This window comes from Nanorana parkeri, unplaced genomic scaffold (genome assembly GCF_000935625.1).
Source record: "Nanorana parkeri isolate BGI_ZX_2015 unplaced genomic scaffold, ASM93562v1 scaffold193, whole genome shotgun sequence".
In the NCBI taxonomy this organism is placed as follows: domain Eukaryota; kingdom Metazoa; phylum Chordata; class Amphibia; order Anura; family Dicroglossidae; genus Nanorana; species Nanorana parkeri.
The window spans coordinates 1,184,479-1,202,872 of NW_017306461.1; the positions used below are offsets into that span (position 1 = coordinate 1,184,479).

The 18,394-nt window shown below is 43.8% G+C and overlaps 1 protein-coding gene across 2 annotated transcripts in view; it reads left to right on the plus strand.

Moving 5' to 3' along the window:
- NECAB3 (N-terminal EF-hand calcium binding protein 3) overlaps positions 1 to 14,106 on the plus strand; it is a 56,732-nt gene extending 42,626 nt beyond the window's left edge. For both annotated transcript variants that reach the window (XM_018555351.1, XM_018555350.1), the window contains exons 10-13: positions 1,534 to 1,646; positions 8,173 to 8,250; positions 12,478 to 12,569; positions 14,034 to 14,106. In XM_018555351.1, the coding sequence (XP_018410853.1) occupies positions 1,534 to 1,646; positions 8,173 to 8,250; positions 12,478 to 12,569; positions 14,034 to 14,059 (309 nt within the window). In that variant the 3' untranslated portion in view covers positions 14,060 to 14,106. The remainder of the gene's footprint in view (positions 1 to 1,533; positions 1,647 to 8,172; positions 8,251 to 12,477; positions 12,570 to 14,033) is intronic.
- The last annotated feature ends 4,288 nt before the right edge of the window (positions 14,107 to 18,394 follow it).

Consider the following 18,394-nt stretch of genomic DNA (forward strand, 5'->3'; position numbering starts at 1 on the left):
TTTCTATTTAATATATCTTTTGTGTAATTTCCTGGTATGTCAACCTTAACAATGAACAATGTATTACAAAAGCATTTTGTTTTAACATATGATTATGATTATGTTGGCTGCTAGTTTTAGTGAAAGGAATCTATCATTAAGTATTGGTTGTTTAAAGTGAACCTGTCCCCTGCACCCATGCAAGGTAAAGAAACAGGTTCACTTTAATGCTGGTCTCACCATCTCCATGTTCTTAAATTCCCTTTACTTACCTACTGCTCTTTCTCTTCCTTTTCATACGTTTTGGCCTACCTCCCCCTTATTTTTGTTCTCTCAGGAAGATTTATGGTGGGATATGGCAGGTCAATTTTAAAGAGACCCTGTCAGGTAACCAAATGGGATGCTAGTTTCTAGGGTCTACTACCCAACCACCATCCTCCCCCATCCCCATTCTATTTTCCAACCCTCCAGCTTCTGTAAGTGTCTTAGTCTGCCATACACTGGTCAAATTTTGGTTAAGTCCTTCCAACTCAGATAATATTTGCCCCATCAGGACTCCTCTTGAGCTGTTAACGTGGATGGAGGATTCAATAGTTTTGCCTCATTTAACCTGCAGGGTTGAGCAAGAAAAAACTCTGTATATGGTTCCCCCCACTGCAAGCAGCATTCCCTGCAGAGAAGGGATTAAGGGGCTGGAGGATCAATGCTATGAGACAAGGTTGCTGGAAGTGGGAAGATTAAGAGGGAACATGATTTTGATGTACAAAATGTTTGGTAGAGATGGCAACATCAGCAATAAACCTTTTACTGTAAACTCCCTAACAAAGACTAGAGGTCATCACCTAAAATTGGTGGAGAAAAGATTTACCCACACAGGGCGTAGGGGATTCTTTTTAGTCAGAGTGGTTACATTTTGGAACTCTCTGCCACAAGCAGTGGCATCAGCACAGAATATTGAATAATTTAAAAATCAATTAGATACCATCCTTAGAGACCGTAACATACAGTGGTTCAGGTACTCTTAAAAACTAAGACCACACAGGGACTCATATACAATTGCACAAACACACACAGACACACAAAGGTTGAACTTGATGGACCTGTGTCTTTATTCAACCTCAAATACTATGTAACTATGTAACTATGGATAGGAGAGTCAGGCCTCCAGAGAGGTGAGCAGACTACTTAATCTGTTGCAGAGAACTGGCCATTGCATTTGGTTACAGACCTGACTGGGTCTTTTTAAGCTTCTAACAAGCTTTTATAATAAGGAAAAGTGCAGCAACCCATCAGTCAGAAATCTTCAATCACCGATCTGAATACTTCCATTGAAATCTCATTAGTTAATATGTGTAACTGTGTTTAGATCATCACTGCTCTTTGGAGAGCCTTTCTGATAAAACATGTATATACAGTACACAATATCTCTAGCATTTCTAAATACATTTCATCGAATGAAAAATAACTACATCAACATGACCCATCAAAGATATAATTCTCATCACCAGCCCATCAGTCATTGGTTCACTGGTTTATTGGTTTATTTTGATTTAGTTCATCCTGGTGGCCCAGAGACAATTACCTGTTGCTGAAGTTCGTTTGGATCAATTTGAAGCCTCTCTAAGGAGCTACAAAGAATTCACCGCTACCCAGGATCAATGTTTACAGTAAGGACATTAGGCATTTATTTGTGGATTTCCACTGGAACTTTTTTTTATTAATAATACCAGAGCTGACTTATTTGCGACAGAAGTGCTTTCATGTAGGCTTCGCTTGGTCTATAGTCAGCTAGGCTAATTTAATAAAGCAGTAAAAATTGGAAGTGCAAAGTGCTCTTTTAGTTTTGTCTTGTTCATCCTCACGGTCTGAACAAGAACAAACGCTTTTAGTCATTTAAAACCCATTACAAGCATCTATAAGTAGAGCTAATATAAGCATCTGAAGCTGTAATCTGCTTAGCTGGGCTCAGAAGTGCAAGAAGGAGGTTGTGCTACACTGTACTTTCAATGAAAAGCCAGCCATACAGTGTGTGGTTTTTCTCATTCAGCCCAGCAGGATGGGGGGGAATCACCTCTGCCGGGCTATTGTATTGTCCCCTGTCCCTGGGTGTGCCCCTGTCAGTACTTTGTCAGCGTTGCGTTCCACTGCAAACGCAAAAAATAGAGCAAGCCTTATTTTTTTCGCTTGCAGTGGAACGGAACGCTGGCAAAGTTTTGCCACGCGTTCGATCGCACTGCCGGCAGGGGGGCATGGAAGCGGTGCCATTGAATTCAATGCACCGCCATGCCCCCTCCCGCCCCAAAACACGGGGGGAAGTTTCTCAGCGATCGCAGTGCGTTCCAGCAGCTACTGCTCTGGAACGCACACGCTTTCGGTGAGAACAAGGGCTCAGATAGGAAGTGAAGGGAAATATCCCCAATGGGATACACTTGGCAAAAAAAAAAAGAAAAGCTGTCAAAGGTTCAAACCCTTACTCTATCCACAACTAAGAAAAAAGTTTTGGCCTCAGTTCTAGCTCAAGTCTTATTTGTTACCTACACAAAGGTTTATATTTTGTAACTCCAAGATTATTTATAACCTGGTTTTAAAATAATAAATGTAGCTAGCATGCATACTGCTCTGCTGGGGAGCATGTTGATATAATCTAAATGATATCTCATCAAGTGTTTAAAGCTTGATGAGACGTTTAAAATATTTATTGTATGCAGTGTAAGTGCCTGACTTTGACCTGGATTTAGCCTTTTCCAGTCTCCTGTAGCACAAAGAGCCAATCAGTTGTGCTGTAGTGTTCATGCTGATAAGAGGAGAGAGCAGAGAAAATACCTAATCTGCTGCTTCTCCTTTCACCGTGAGGGACAAGGCTTATAAGTGTTTCTTAAATGTGATAGAGAAAGAAAATTAGGTCTTCTGCCCTGCCAGACAGGACTGTGTGGCAGAGCTGTGTAAATCGCAAGACTGAATGGATAGCATTACAAATCCTCTGGAGGATAAAACAGTCCCCGTCTATGTATTTAATCCGTGTAGTTAGCTGTTTGCCTAGAGTTTAGCTTTAACCTGTTCTAAATCAGAGAGATATTTGTTTGTGAACACTCATATATGAATACATTCATATATACATTTATATGAATACATTCATTGTGTTGCACAACCCTGAGATACATGATTGACATTGATAAATAACCTGGAAAAATAACAGCCCTCAAGAATGTATAAGAGCGCCTGCAATGTAAATTAAGTTTCTATAAATGAACTGTGTTGGCAATAGCAATCAAATTCCTTCCTTAGCAAATCAATGTGGGGTAAACAGGTGCAATAAATGTGAATTTGCTAGAACATAACATGTCTCAGAATCCTAATTGCGGCAGTCATCAATGGGGGAAAAAATCATGAGCCGATTTAGAAACACGATTTGCATTGCAACAAAGAGTGTCAGGTGTTCACCGGTAAAAATGATAGTTGGGCATTTAAAATGACAGTTGAAAGCTTATTGGGCACTATGGGCTTACTCTGAAAAATGAAGGCGAATGAATATCTGCTTTGTTGTACCTGCTGAGATCCATCCAAATCCTTAAAGAAGTGCTGTTACTGGTAGGATCTGCAGGTAAGAAACTTTACAACAGATTAACAAATAATGTAAACATGTTAAAGTAAGGCATGGTGCCTAACATATTGGAAAATATATTTAGGGTTTACATACACTTTACATTTCAAAAAGAACTGGAAAAATACTGGTAGTGTTCTTGGCTTCTGAGCCATGGATTCTCACTGGGGGAGGACAGATCTGGAAGTCCTGGTAACCCAGAATGTTGGGTTTTCCCACTGGTGCTTCAGATTGTGTACTTCATATATGACACAGCATCATCTGAATGGGTTACCCATATGAGTAGGGTAGAAAGGGATGCCAAGTTTCACCAATTGTGGTGAGTTAAGTTTCAGACCGGCGTCATGTTGGATTTTGTTCTGTACCTAGATTAGTCCTTAATGGTCCATACCTAGATGGTAAAAACCATGTTGACTGCAAACACAGACAAAGAGGGTTGTTGCTTCTCTGAAATGGCAGTGGGATTTTGTTCCTCTTTAACATCCATCATGGCAATCTTCCAGCTTGCTGAGAGTTTATCCAAACAGCATTCAGATGAAGAGCCATTTTAAATTAGAAACCAAACTGAAGGGTGCTCAGCATTTTTTTTTTTTTTACAAGAAGAAGCAATATATATATATTTAAAGTGTTTGGCCAAAACTTTTTAGCTGTGGATGTGGAGGGGGATGATTAAAACCCTTAAAACCCTTCAGGCTGTCCCACTGGAGCAAACACGATGGGACAACCTGATGGGTTGAGACTTGTCTGGTTGCCCCATTGGGGAGATTTCCTTTCAATTCATGTCCCAAAAACATAACAGGAGGGGAAAGGGAAGTCTTTCCAAAGCAATGGAAAATCCCCTCTTAGACAGATGTCACCAGAACTGCCATCTTCGATGGAAGATTTCTTTTCATTTCCTGTTCGAGTGACATCTGCAAATTTTGGATTTGCCATAAATTACTGTTCTTGTGACATAGTCACCAGCACAAATAGGCCTCTTTCACATGCACGCAGCAGGCTCTACCACCCTTTTGTAAAGCCATTGGTGGCCGAGTGGTGGTCTCCTGAAGCCTTTTTTTTCATGCTAAGAGGGATCTTACATTGAAAATGGTGCTGTCCCATTGACTTCATTTGGTAGCTTGACAGGTGGTGCCATCTGTCAACCTTGTCATGCCGAGTTAAAATTGCCACAACGCAAAGCATCGTGGTCACTGTAATGTGGACGGTTCTGAGCAGCCACCATGTCACATCACATTGTAGATTGGTGGTCAGGGGCAGTACACGTGGCTCAACAGCCTATTTTTACCCGGCCGTCTGTGTGAACTTAGCCACAGGAAGGGCAAATATTGTTAGCATGGACCCAGACAGCAATAACAACCTAAAGAGAGGTGCGAGCAAGGTGCTCAATATATATATCCTCAACTAAAAGAAATGATGCCCTTAATTAAGCAAAGTAGCTTAGATGTATCAAGTCTTTGCAAAACGGGAGACCCACAAACTGCAAAGTGTACACTCCATACAGCCTTGTGACCTGCAAAATGGTGGTGCTCGCAGTGATGACTCGGATGGCGCCCTGTGAAACTCAAGTTTTGTCTGACAATGTTATTAAATCGTCATCACATTATATCATATACCACCAAAGTTTCTTCAGGGCACTATTCAGGGCAGTCACTGTGTGGCCTTAAAGAAGGGACCCAGCATGGCCCCGAAACATTGTCAGTTTATCGTATTGAGAGTCGACTATGTGTGTGCTGGTGATTGTCAAATAAAACCACAAACTAAAAAGGGGTCACCCAAATTGAGAAGTCTTTGTTACAGCCAAACCAGAAAAGGACCCTTTAAGAGTCCAAAAACTCTTTTACTGATTTACCGATAAGGAAAAACAAAGGGCTGCCAAAGCGTTTCAGGGGCCAAACAGTCCCACCTTCATCAGAGCATGAGCTATCATCAACATAGTTTATAGACTCAGAGTAAAGATCTTGGATGTATTAATCAAAGCCATGGGAATGAGTATGTTTAATCAGCGGCAGAGCAACTTACCCTTCCCCACTCCATCCAAAACTAAAATGTTTGGGCTATAGATACGCTTTAACAGTTAGCAAAACTGAACATTTTATTGTACAGCAAGGCATACAATAATTACGCACACGCTGGTCAAGGCAACAGCAAAATAATAATGTCCTTCCTGTTCTTTCTTCCTTTACGCAGCTGGAAAATGCGTAGAATAAAATAAAAACACAATTGTGAGATTGTTTCCCGGAGAAGGGCACTGTCTGTTCTCTGCAGTTGTGAGTCATCGTAGAGGTGAATAATGATATGTCACCTTCACAGAGAAAGCATTGTTAGAGAACCCCTTCTATTCCTGATCCTTCCAGAGATGTTACAGCTGAGAGCAGCTGGAGAGAGATAGAGATCTCATTACATGGATGCAGCTAAATCTTACCTGCCTTGGAACTTTCCGCATTCTGACATCATTATATGTACTATCAGCGTGGCCCCAGAAAAGATGGAACTGCTTTATACTGCTTTACACCTTCTAGCACGGTGGTTCCTAATTCTGGTACAGGCTATATTTGTAAATGTTAGAAGATTATAGTGCAGGTTAAAGCCCCTATATGTCATTACTTTTATTATTACATTTGTTATAGTTTCATTATTATGACGGAAATGTGGAATGATGATTGTAAAAAGCAACCATTAAAGTCACAATGCAGCCAGGATACACTACCATTTCCACAAAGGCTCCTTTACATCTCCTTGTGGTAACATGTGGAAAAATGTGCGTTTACCATGGTGCTTTGTGGTGCTAATTATTTTCATTTCATTAGAGTATCTGCACTGCGGTGCACCACAACTCCCATGCCATGCATTGTGGTGTACTGCATGTCTGAATGGGTACTAAATGTATCAGTGACCAGGAATAGAACAGGGTACACCAAGAGGCTGGTGACTAGGAATGGAAACAGGGTACAACATGACACTGGTGAGCAGGAATGGAAACAGGGTACACTGTGATGCTGGTGACCAGGGATGGAAACAGGGTACACCATTCGTTAGTGCCCAGGGATGGAAACAGGGTACAACATTTGTTGATGTCCAGGGATGGAAATAGGGTACTCCATGACTCTGGTGGCCAGGGATGGTGGCCATTGAGTAAAAAATATCACAATTGCTTGATAGACCAGTTCCCCTCCACTGCTGATACTATGCTCTCCCTTCTGCTCCATTCACCTGCCAAAGCCCTATGATGTACCAAGTACACCTAGGTATGGGGGACATGTGACTCTCTTCCCTGCCTCCCATATTGCAGCACTGAATGTTCTGACCACCTATCACCAGGTATGAGCACTGCCGCCTGGGAACAGGTCCGAAACCCTTTATAAGCTCTTACCCAGTGCCAACCAGTAACCCCCACAAAGCTTTTTCCTGAGACATCTTCAGACAAACAGGGCATTGGGAGAGCGCAGGAAGGTAAGTAGCGGAGGGAGGTGGCTGTTGAATCAATCGGTTGCTTTGCCTTGCATTAGCAAAGTACCTGTAACTCCAGCTAAAACTGGTTTCTACTAATATGGGATAGAGTGGAAGAGAGTTGGAACCTTTATTAAGTTTTTATTGCTACAAATTTTACAAAGATCAGCACCAATCTATTTTTAAAGAATCAATTATTGGTGACTTGGGGGAAGGGGGACCCCACTTCATCAGGGCTACAGCATAACAAAGAGGTCTAAAATTATTTATTTTTTAAATATAGCATATACATCGACGATAAGTCCAAAAAACACAATACAATAGTGTAAGATCGTTGTCAGATAATAATAATAGATACAAAAACATATGTCAATGGGAAACCTTCTGGATATCCAATTTAAATACTTTGATTCCTGGTGGTTTAAACTAGATTTCTTTTCTTTTACTCTGCCAGATTCCGATTGCATAGATTCTTCCTGTACCCATCCACATTTCTCTGTAACTACCCAACCTTGAAACAACTTGTATTTATTATTAGACCGACTTCCTCTACCTACATGCTAAACACTTTGTTCCTCTTCACCAGATTCCAATAGCGTCATACCAATCCTTTATCCAGGTCTTCCCCAGTTCAATTATTTTACAGTACAGCAGCGAATCCATTTATATTAAATCTATTCACCACTTATTACATATTTTAACTTTATTTTGTTACACTTTATCAAATAAAATATGTTTTGTCTAATTTGCAATACGAAGATCTCTCTCTCTCTCTCTCTCTCCCCCATATTTACAACTCTAATTCCAGTCTATTTGTTCTGTTTTAGCTTTGAAGAAGGGAGTCACTTAGTACCTCTAAAATGGCTGTTTAAATTTAATTTCGTGACCAAAACTTACTTCTGAGCTGTAAAAATAGTCTGCCTTTGATTTTTCTACTATTTTTAAGATACTGTTCCAATGGCCTAGCTGTGGCCCCTGTGCTCTATATAGTGTTCCACCAACCCTTTTGTATATCACGTTTTTATGGTTTTTATTGGGGATTTTAGTAGTTAGGGCAAGCAGAGATAAATGCCAATTAGTAGGTAGGATGTGTGCCCCGATTCATGTTTGACTGTACATTTAAAACTGTGTTTTGTTTTATTCAGTGTGTCTGTCCAGAAGCTTCAGTCCCAGCCAGGCTACACCCTGTATGAGATATGGGAGGGAGAAGACTCCTGGAAAAGGTAAGTGCAATACCTTGATCGGTAGGAGAGTCCCTGACTCAGCCATACTGGCAAAGTAGATTGCAAGGGAGCAGCTCTCGTGATTGCATTCCCTACCAGTCCATTTCTATGGCTGCCATAAGCTCGAACCTACACACAGTTTTGCTAGAACTGAGACAAGTGGCCTATAAAGCTAACATAAGACCTGTAAGGATAAGAAGTTAGTGATTCTGCTACTTCAGCAGAAAAAAAGCAATTGAAGCAGCTCAGCCTGCAGTGCCTGTCCAAATGCTGGGCAGTTCTGATTTAACAAAGCTCCAGCTCATAAAATGGGCTACCTCACTGACCAATAGCAATATGTGGGTGGCAGGAAGGGGTGGGCATGCTTTGATACTACATGGAACCGTCTAAAATTTGGGCAGAGAAGGGGTGATCTGGGCAGAGTGGGAGTGACTCAGATTAAGTTGGGGTGAGTGGGACAGAGCGGGAGTGACCAGCACAGATTGGGGATGATTGGAACAGAGTAAGGGTGACTAGGGCAGAGCAGAAATGACTGGGACAGAGTAACATGTGGTACAGCAATGACATGTATTGCATTGACATGCAGGGAACAAAAGTAGTGTGTTTTCACTACATCGCAGCGCATATTATTGCCGTACCACACATTGCATGCTACTACTGTGCATCTACTATTTAGTCTACATGCTTTCTGCTTTCAGAAGATATGTAATGTTTGGGGGGAGTTAAGTAATTTTCCAACCTAAAACGTGCATTGTAGGCCTCAATCACACGAGAAACGGCAGCTATGTACAGCTCCGTGCTGCGTGCAGGGCCGTATCGGGCAGCTCCCGGGAAGGACAGGTGCTGCATGTGATTAGTACGCAGCCCCTGTCTTTCTCTATGGGACTACACGGCCGTACACTGACTACGCTCACCCGCCCTGCACGTCCATGCGGGTGTCAGTACTCGTACACTGACAGGATGGATCCTGTCTGCGTCCGAGCCGGGACACCCACACCTGTACGGACCTGCACTTGGGGTGAGCGTAGGGCGGGTACGGCTGCGTAGTCCCATAGAGAAAGACAGTGGCTGCGTACTAATCACACGCAGCACCTGTCCTTCCCGGGAGCTGCCCGATATGGCCGTCCACACAGCACGAAGCTGTACATGGCGGCCGATTCTCGTGTGAATGAGGCCTAAACAGGTGTAAAATGAATAAATTGCTTCGGCAGCGAAAAGGTTATAAGGGTTTGTCTGCTGCCACCTGGTGGTGTGATGGGAGATTAACAGGCACTTTTAGTTGAAACAACATTAAATAGAACAAACATGTACTATATGTGACTATCTTATGATTAAAACCATATTTACCTATATCTGCGTATGATTAAAAACTTTTCACATATATCTATCTTATAAATAATAATATGTTTATTCTTCCTTATAATTGGCCTCTATAGCCAATGTAAAAAACCTATCAAGAGCATTGAGAAAGCTTGTACATTGGTACATTGGTTATGAGCAGCATGTGTTGTGTAGTTAGTAACATGTCATATTTTTTTTTTTTTAATGTTTCACTATCATTTTGCACTCCAGCTGAAATTTTAAATTATTCTGACAGTGGGAGTTTCTATACCGGCTGCTAGGATAGCAAAGACGAGGCAGAGCTAAGATGATTGACACTTTATCTTTGCAGCCCCAACTAACCCTTTGCTTTTGCATGCATGCATTTGCACAGTGCTGCATTCGAATGCAAAAGTTAGAATTAACGCCTGTGTTTACAAGCCCTTACAGAAATAGTTGGAGCATGGGAACATCAGAGTCTCAGCGCTGATCTATGCAAGTAAAATAGAAAAGATTTTGGGAGTTATTCACAAAGCTGCCGAAGGCAGCCGAGTACATAACCCAGCCGAAGTGAAGTGAGCCGAGCTATGTTCGGCTATTCACTCCGGCTCAGTACGGCTGATTTCAGCCATACATTGGCCAAAATCAGCCGTGCACCGGCTGAAATCAGCCGTACATCGGCTGCCTTTAGCTGCACTTCAGTCAGCCAAACATGCTCTGCATGTTTGGCTGAGCCAAAGTGCAGAAGGACTTTGACTCAGCCGATCCAACATCTGGATCGGCTGAGCCGAAGCTTCGGCAGCTCGCTCGCTGCTGTTCGCCCCTATTATCATAGGGGCCTAACGGCAGTGAGTAAATAGCCGAATGCCACCGGGCGGCATTCTGCTCGGCTATTCTGCTCGGTACCTCTGTGGTACCGAGCAGAATAGAAAATAGGGAAAAAAGTAGAAGGAAAAAAAAAGGTTAAACAAATATATTTTTGAAATGAAAATAAATATTAAAATGAAAAAATAAGGTTTTTTAAAAAAAAAACAGAAACAAAAACAAGTGGGCTGAGCTAGCAGTGACAGCTTCCTATTGGCTGGCACCTGCTAGAGTCTTCTAACAGGTCCCGGCCAATGAATAAAAACTGGGTGGAGCGGGCCGTGACATCACAGTCATCTCCGGCCAGTTGTTAATGTTTAATGACAGATCAGCGTCCCCATGTCATTTGGGGACACTGATCTGTCATCACAACTGGGCGAAACCAGCCGTGAGATCACGTCTGGCTCTGCCCAGCTGTCATTTCGGGGGCTTACGGCCAGCCCTTTGGCAAGCCATTCGCTCTGCTTCGGGTGTCACTTCGGCTCAGTCGAGCCGAAGCACATGCCTTCGGCTCAGCTGAGCCGCTCTGCCGCCTTCGCCTGCTCCTAGGGCTATAGTGAATAGCCTGTACAGCAGCCCTTTGGTTCGACTGAACCGAAGGGAGGGCTCTGGCGGCCGAAGAGAGCTGAAGGATCAGCCGAAGTTACGACTGGATCCTTCGGCTCCTTTGTGAATAACCCCCTTTGTTTTTTAATAAAAAGCCATGAATGTAACTTTAAATAAAAATGTATTTTTAAGTCTAGATATTTTTAATGAAATGTCTCGGTAAACTTATTAGTTGTGACATTAGAAGCCGGGTCATTGTGTTCAGATCTGGAGGAAGGATGACGGAGCACAGTGAACAGCAGCTGATTTGGTAGACTACGTGCACCCGGCCACACTTGCTGAATATTGAGCTCATAAAGCATGCTGCACTGTATAATCAGAAAATCAATAAACCACCTGTGTGGCTGACAAAGAACAATTCCTAGCAACCCAATAAAACTCAGCAACAATCCAGACAGACAGCATGTGCCAGAGCTCAGCAGAACAACACACTGGAATCTCATAAACACAAGTCGTTTAAAGCGGAACTCTGGGCACAAACATTTTCATTTATATATATTTCTCACAAGACACAAAATATATGAATCCACTTTGTGTGCACCAAAATGCCTTTGCAAGTCTAGATATCACCGTGTAAAAAAGCAGTGACATCATCATGGTCCGTGCAGAGCGCAGAACTGTGGGAGGGGCCTAGCAGCTCCACCCACTACAGGCTGACTACAGAAAACTACAGGAGGGGGTGGAGACAAGACCAGTCACGCTGCACAAGGAGACAGAGCAGCAGTGACCGGTCTTTATTACAGGAGGGGCGGAAACAAGACCAATCACCCTGCAAAAGGAGAGAGAGTAGCAGTGAGTGGTCTTTATTACAGGAAGCTCCGAGTCTCACACTGGATTACTGCACAGATCTGGGAGAAATACACAAAGCTCACCAAAATTCAAATAACAATACACATGACTTTTGTATGAGGACAATATTTGCTTATCCCGGAGTTCAGCTTCATCCCACTTCCAGCCAAAAGGTTTTGTTTATTGAGTTTTGGACAGAGTTGGGGAATTACAGAACCTCTTCTAATTTTTATTGAGGTCCTTTTGCTAATTTTCTTCCTAACTTCCGGTCTACCTCATGGCTGTTACACAGAATAGGACGTAAGGGAAAACTACCTCACTCCCTATGTGTTTGCTGGTTGCCAAAGCAGGAAGTGAGGGGAATTTCTACGAAAAGGAACACGGACAGTAATAACACACCATTGTAGAGTGAAGTAGCATTACAACACCTGTCAGGGTTTTCTTGCTGTGTTTCGCCCATTAGGGAGATTTCCCCTCACTTCCTGTCCAAGTGACAACACAGGAACGCATTTCCGGGGCACGTAATGTATATATACACATACATATATATCATTAAACCTAGATCTTATTCAAAGTGATCAGAGTTTAATAATTCACATTTATTGCAGCATTTTAGAATTTTTCTTTTTTTCTTCTTTTTCTTCTTAGTCATCTTCAGTCTGTACAAAGCAAAGCCTTTCAGAGAGCATCCATCGATTGTCTGGAGGGCCCGGAGGAGATCAAGACCATGCTCTTCCCAGGTGAACGTCTTCAGAGGGTTTTACGGGGGAGGGAAGGGGGAATTTAAAAAGAAATTATATTTCACGTTTGGGTAGAGGCTGGCAGGTTGAATTTATAGATTGTGAGGTCTATGCAGGTAAGTTCCCGGCTCCACCCACCTTTTGTACCCAAATGTGCAGGCAGTACTACTGATTGGCTGACTCCACCTGGACAGCCAATCCGTAGCACTTCTTGCACACAGATCCTTCTCTGTGATTGGACACCAGAGCTCAATGCTTTGTGCACTTTTTCTGTAAAGCTGAACTCTAGACAGATATAAAAGAAATAATGCCATTATATAGTCAGTATATAAATAAATAAAAGCCCCCTTATCGATAAAAGAAAATTTTTTGCGTTCGTTAATTTTTTGCATTCAGGCTGCAGAGCATTGCAACTGTGATGAAGTATAGGTGCATTGCACAGGCTCCAGCAGAACTAGCCCAGGTCCATATTGAGGTATAATTATGGGGCTGCAGGAGGTAAAACAAAGGACAGCGATACGGTCCATGCAGAGTCCCTTTGCCAGGTGTCAGATAGGGACTTGAAGCCTTCCCATTCACAAATCTTGTGAATAGATCTGTGAATAGATGACCCAGCTGTCTGAGGAGAAACAGCCCGCAATTCAGGTAAATGAGGGGTGGTTTGAGGGTGGGGGGGTTGGACAATATGACCATGTTCAATGTTACACCCTAAATATGGGTGTAACATGAAACATACTCCCAAGGGTGGACTTTCCTTGATATATTTTCAGATTGAACTATTAAGTAATCTGCTTTGTTATCGATAATACATATATTTATTTAAATAATAATAAGAACAACAACAATAATAACAATATTTTTGTCATTATTATTAGTATAATAAAATATAACCAATGTCCTGTTGATTATTTTTTATACTAATATTGTTGTTATTAGTATTATAAATAATAAATACATAAATAATAAAAGTAATCAATGTCCTGTTATCCCCTGTGCACTCAGACTGGGAGCAGTAAGGCATGGCTGGCATGACAAAAAGAAAGAAGAGAGAAGACCTTATCAGTAGTCATCTGCTGTTGCTTCAGTGTCCAGTCATTGGAGGGGGGCAGGGAGATGACCAGTCTGCATTACTTAAATGCTGTACAGAAAAGTGAGGTCACTATCCTGGCTTAGCTGCCTAAACTACGTGACACTTCTAATCCTCTTGTAGTGAATTGTATTGTAACTGAAGTGTCTCCTCTTATTTTGTAAAGCGCTACACATACTGTTGGTGCTATATGAATCCTGTATTATAATAATAATAATAATAATCTTGGGTCTACCTGGACACATTGATAAACCTTTGACAGGTAAAACATCTCCCATATGTAGTTTGTATTGCACTGTTTGCCTACAGTTCAGCTTTTAATTTCCATTTCCAAGTATACGACGCCATGACAGCCCCTCTTATTTTTGTATTTGCAGCTTCCTGGTGGGTTTTTGAATCCTAAAAGGCCGCAGCCTGCCCTGGGTCTAAGCTCTGCATTGTCTATATATATATATATGGGATATCTTTGCGGTACAGAAGGAATTAACGCATCCGAGCGATCTCATTTCCATGTGGTTTGTTGAGTTCACACCTTTGCTCTGCTTTTATTTTTTTTTCCGTGATTCGGTTCTCATCTTTTTCTCTCGATAACTTTCCCACAAAGAATGTATATCAAGCTGCTTTGAAAGTGCAAATATTTAGAATCCTGAGACGTTGTGCAATAAAAATACAGTTGCTCTGTGTGTGCGTGACTTTATTTTCCATGTGGCGTTTCCTGATGAAACTATTGGCGGAAATTCTCGATGCCGCCATGTTTTTTTATTAAAGAGTCTCTATTGTCACTGGGAGGAAATAAAAGTGCCGTGTGGAAGAAGATCCATAGGGATGGCCAACCTGGGCAGTTCCGCTGTGGTGGAACTGCAAGTCCTATGAGGCATTGCAAGACTCTGAGGCAGAGGCATTATGGGATTTGATGTTTCTTCACAGCTGGAGTGCCGAGGTTGCCTACCCCTGATATAGCCCTCACACACACGGCCGTATTGATTCACGCAGCAAGATCCTGCATACGTTTTTGTCCGTATGAGCTAAGATCCGTACAATCTGCGTCTGGGCCCATTGTATGCTATAAGGGCCAATCACGTTGCTCCATTTTGATGTGTTTGTACTAACATTTACATACATACAGTCCATAGTGTAAATATATCCTGCCTAGTATATTCAGGGCTGACACGGGTGCAGAATGACCTGTCTGAACAAAGGCTGAGGCCAATCTGCGCCTGCACCACCTCTGCATACATTACTCATTCAGGGCCGGCATATAAACATCAATACTGGGTAATTAGCTGCACAGTGTCAGAGAACGTGTTTCCAGCCCAGCGTTGTGACTCTCCCTGCCAACTCTTATGTTGCTACTGTGTCTTGCAGTGACGTAGGGGTTAGTGGAAGGAACCACAGCACCCAGATGGTGACACACAGTGGTGTATCCAGGGTATGGCACATGTAAGTGGAACTGAATCCGCAGGGTTCACCCTTTATGTCAGATTCCCCTCGTACATCAAAGTCCTCAGGACTTTGATGTAAGGGGGCCTCTGATGTAAGGGGGGCCCTGGGGACTCTGCTATAAGGGGGGCTCTGGGGACTCTGATGTAAGGGGAGCTCTGGGGACTCTGATGTAAGGGGGGCTCTGGGGACTTTGATGTGAAGGGAACTCTGATGTAAGGGTATCTCTGGGGACTCTGATGTAAGGGGAGCTCTGGGAACTCTGATGTAAGGGTAGCTCTTGGAACTCTGATGTAAGGGGGGCTCTGGGAACTCTGATGTAAGGGGGGCTCTGGGGACTCTGATGTAAGGAGGACTCTGATGTAAGGGAGGATTCTGGGGACTCTGATGTTAGATGTAAGGGGGTTCTGATGTAAGGGTAGCTCTGGGGACTTTGATGTAAGGGGGTGCTCTGGGAACTCTGATGTAAGGGGGTGCTCTGGGAACTCTGATGTAAGGGGGGGCTCTGGGAACTCTGATGTAAGGGGGGGCTCTGATGTAAGGGGGGGCTCTGGGGACTCTGATGTAAGGAGGACTCTGATGTAAGGGGGACTCTGATGTAAGGGAGGATTCTGGGGACTATGATATAAGGGGGGCTCTGGGGACTCTGATGTAAGGGAGGATTCCGAGGACTCTGATGTAAGGAAGACCTCTGGAGACTCTGATGTAAGGAGTGCTCTGGGGACTCTGATGTAAGGGGAGTTCTGGGGACTCTGATGTAAGGGGGACTCTGATATAAGGGGGGCTCTGGGGACTTTGATGTAAGGGCAGCTCTGGGGACTCTGATGTAAGGGGAGCTCTGTGGACTCTGATGTAAGGGGGACTCTGATATAAGGGGGGCTCTGGGGACTTTGACGTAAGGGGGGCTCTGGGGACTCTGATGTAAGGGGAGCTCTGGGGACTCTGATGTAAGGGGAGCTCTGGGGACTCTGATGTAAGGGGGGCTCTGGGGACTCTGATGTAAGGGGAGCTCTGGGGACTCTGATGTAAGGGGGGCTCTGGGGACTCTGATGTAAGGGGAGCTCTGGGGACTCTGATGTAAGGGGGGCTCTGGGGACTCTGATGTAAGGGGAGCTCTGGGGACTCTGATGTAAGGGGGGCTCTGGGGACTCTGATGTAAGGGGAGCTCTGGGGACTCTGATGTAAGGGGGGCTCTGGGGACTCTGATGTAAGGGGAGCTCTGGGGACTCTGATGTAAGGGGGGCTCTGGGGACTCTGATGTAAGGGGAGCTCTGGGGACTCTGATGTAAGGGGGGCTCTGGGGACTCTGATGTAAGGGGAGCTCTGGGGACTCTGATGTAAGGGGGGCTCTGGGGACTCTGATGTAAGGGGAGCTCTGGGGACTCTGATGTAAGGGGGGCTCTGGGGACTCTGATGTAAGGGGAGCTCTGGGGACTCTGATGTAAGGGGGGCTCTGGGGACTCTGATGTAAGGGGAGCTCTGGGGACTCTGATGTAAGGGGGGCTCTGGGGACTCTGATGTAAGGGGGACTCTCATGTAAGGGAACTCTGGGGACTCTGATATAAGGGGGGCTCTGGGGACTCTGATGTAAGGGGAGTTCTGGGGACTCTGATGTAAGGGAGGGCTCTGAGGACTTTGATGTAAAGGGGGCTCTGATGTAAGGGAGGGCTCTGGGGACTTTGATGTAAAGGGGGCTCTGATGTAAGGGAGGGCTCTGGGGACTTTGATGTTAAGGGGGCTCTGATGTAAGGGAGGGCTCTGGGGACTCTGATGTAAGGGAGGGCTCTCGGGACTCTGATGTAGGGAATCCTTTGGGGACTCTGATGTAAGGGGTGCTCTGGGGACTCTGAAGTAAGGGGGACTCTGATGTAAGGGGAACTCTGGGGACTTTTTATTAAAGATTTGAGTTGATATTATGGTAAAGTTACCTATAATATGGGTGTTAGATTTTGGAAATGGGCACATTTTAAGTGCTTGCCATTATTCACTATTCTCTGTAGCTACGCCTCTGGTGACACTCTGACATAGTAGCAGCACCAGATTTAACTCACCACTCGACAGACATGTAAGTATCAAGTTTCTGCTTCCACATGGTGCCTTTACGTTCATTTTCTCCCAGTGGTGACAGGGTGGCTTTATCATTTCCAGCCAATGAGTGATCAGCGTGATAAAGCTTGTAATCTATGCAAATGATTGTAGTTTTTATTGGGTTCCTTATATCAGGGTTACAGTATAAACAGGAAGCAACATACAAAGTATATGCTGTTGTACTACCTAACACAAACAGTAAGTTCCTGCCTATAATAAAATATTACAAACAATTATAGTAACCTTGATGAAAATAGTGACAATAATAATAGCAACATGAGCAATAATAACAGCTGAAGTTGAAAAATTTAAGTCGGATCAAAATGAGATATTGTGATTGTATGTATTTTGTACTTTCCCATCCAACCAGCAGGTGGAGCTCCCAGCTCCTTTTCACATGTTTTTCAGACTCTCTTTAGCTCCTGTGGAAAAAAAAAGCTGTTTACAGAACTCAATAGCTCAAGCTGAAATTTACAGACATATCTAAATGAGACAGATCAGCTCCTCCTTTATCTCCCTGCTCATCCTTGCATGCTCAGAGGTGTATCTACAGCAAATGGTGACGTCACTGCGTGGGAACTGGTAATAAACAGTCTTTACATATAATTAGGGATGCACCTATACCGATACTAGTATCGGTATAGGTACTGATACCGAGTATTTGGGCAAATGCTCGCGACGAGAGAGCATGGAGCCAGCTTCTTGTGTAATGACTCGCCGCCTAGCTTCCTGCTTGGGAAGCTGGCCAATCAAGAAGCCAGGCGACGAGTCACTACCCGTCACGCGGCTACCTGATTGGCCAGAAAGCCGGGTCTATGCGTCTTCGTCACCTGGTGATGAGGGAGCATGGAGACGGCTTCCCTGCTAATCAGGAAGCCGGGTGGCGAGTAATTATCGGTAGTCCCTTGAAGGGACTACCGGTATCGGTATTCCGTACCGGCAAGTACCGAAATATCTCTACATATAATGTTATTCTTCTGCACTGTCTTCTACAATGTTACAGTCCTGCATTCCTGATTGCCCATTACATTCATCATTCCTTTGTAAAGACTCTGCTGTGTAAACCTGGCGTGGACATCAGACCATGGTTGGCTTTACATACACAGTCTGACCATCTCATAATGTCTCCTGGACCAATTACTGCCCCTAAAGTGGAGTGCTCTAGTGTCAAGTAGGGCAATGGTGGGGGGCAGGGAACCGCATGCTCTGC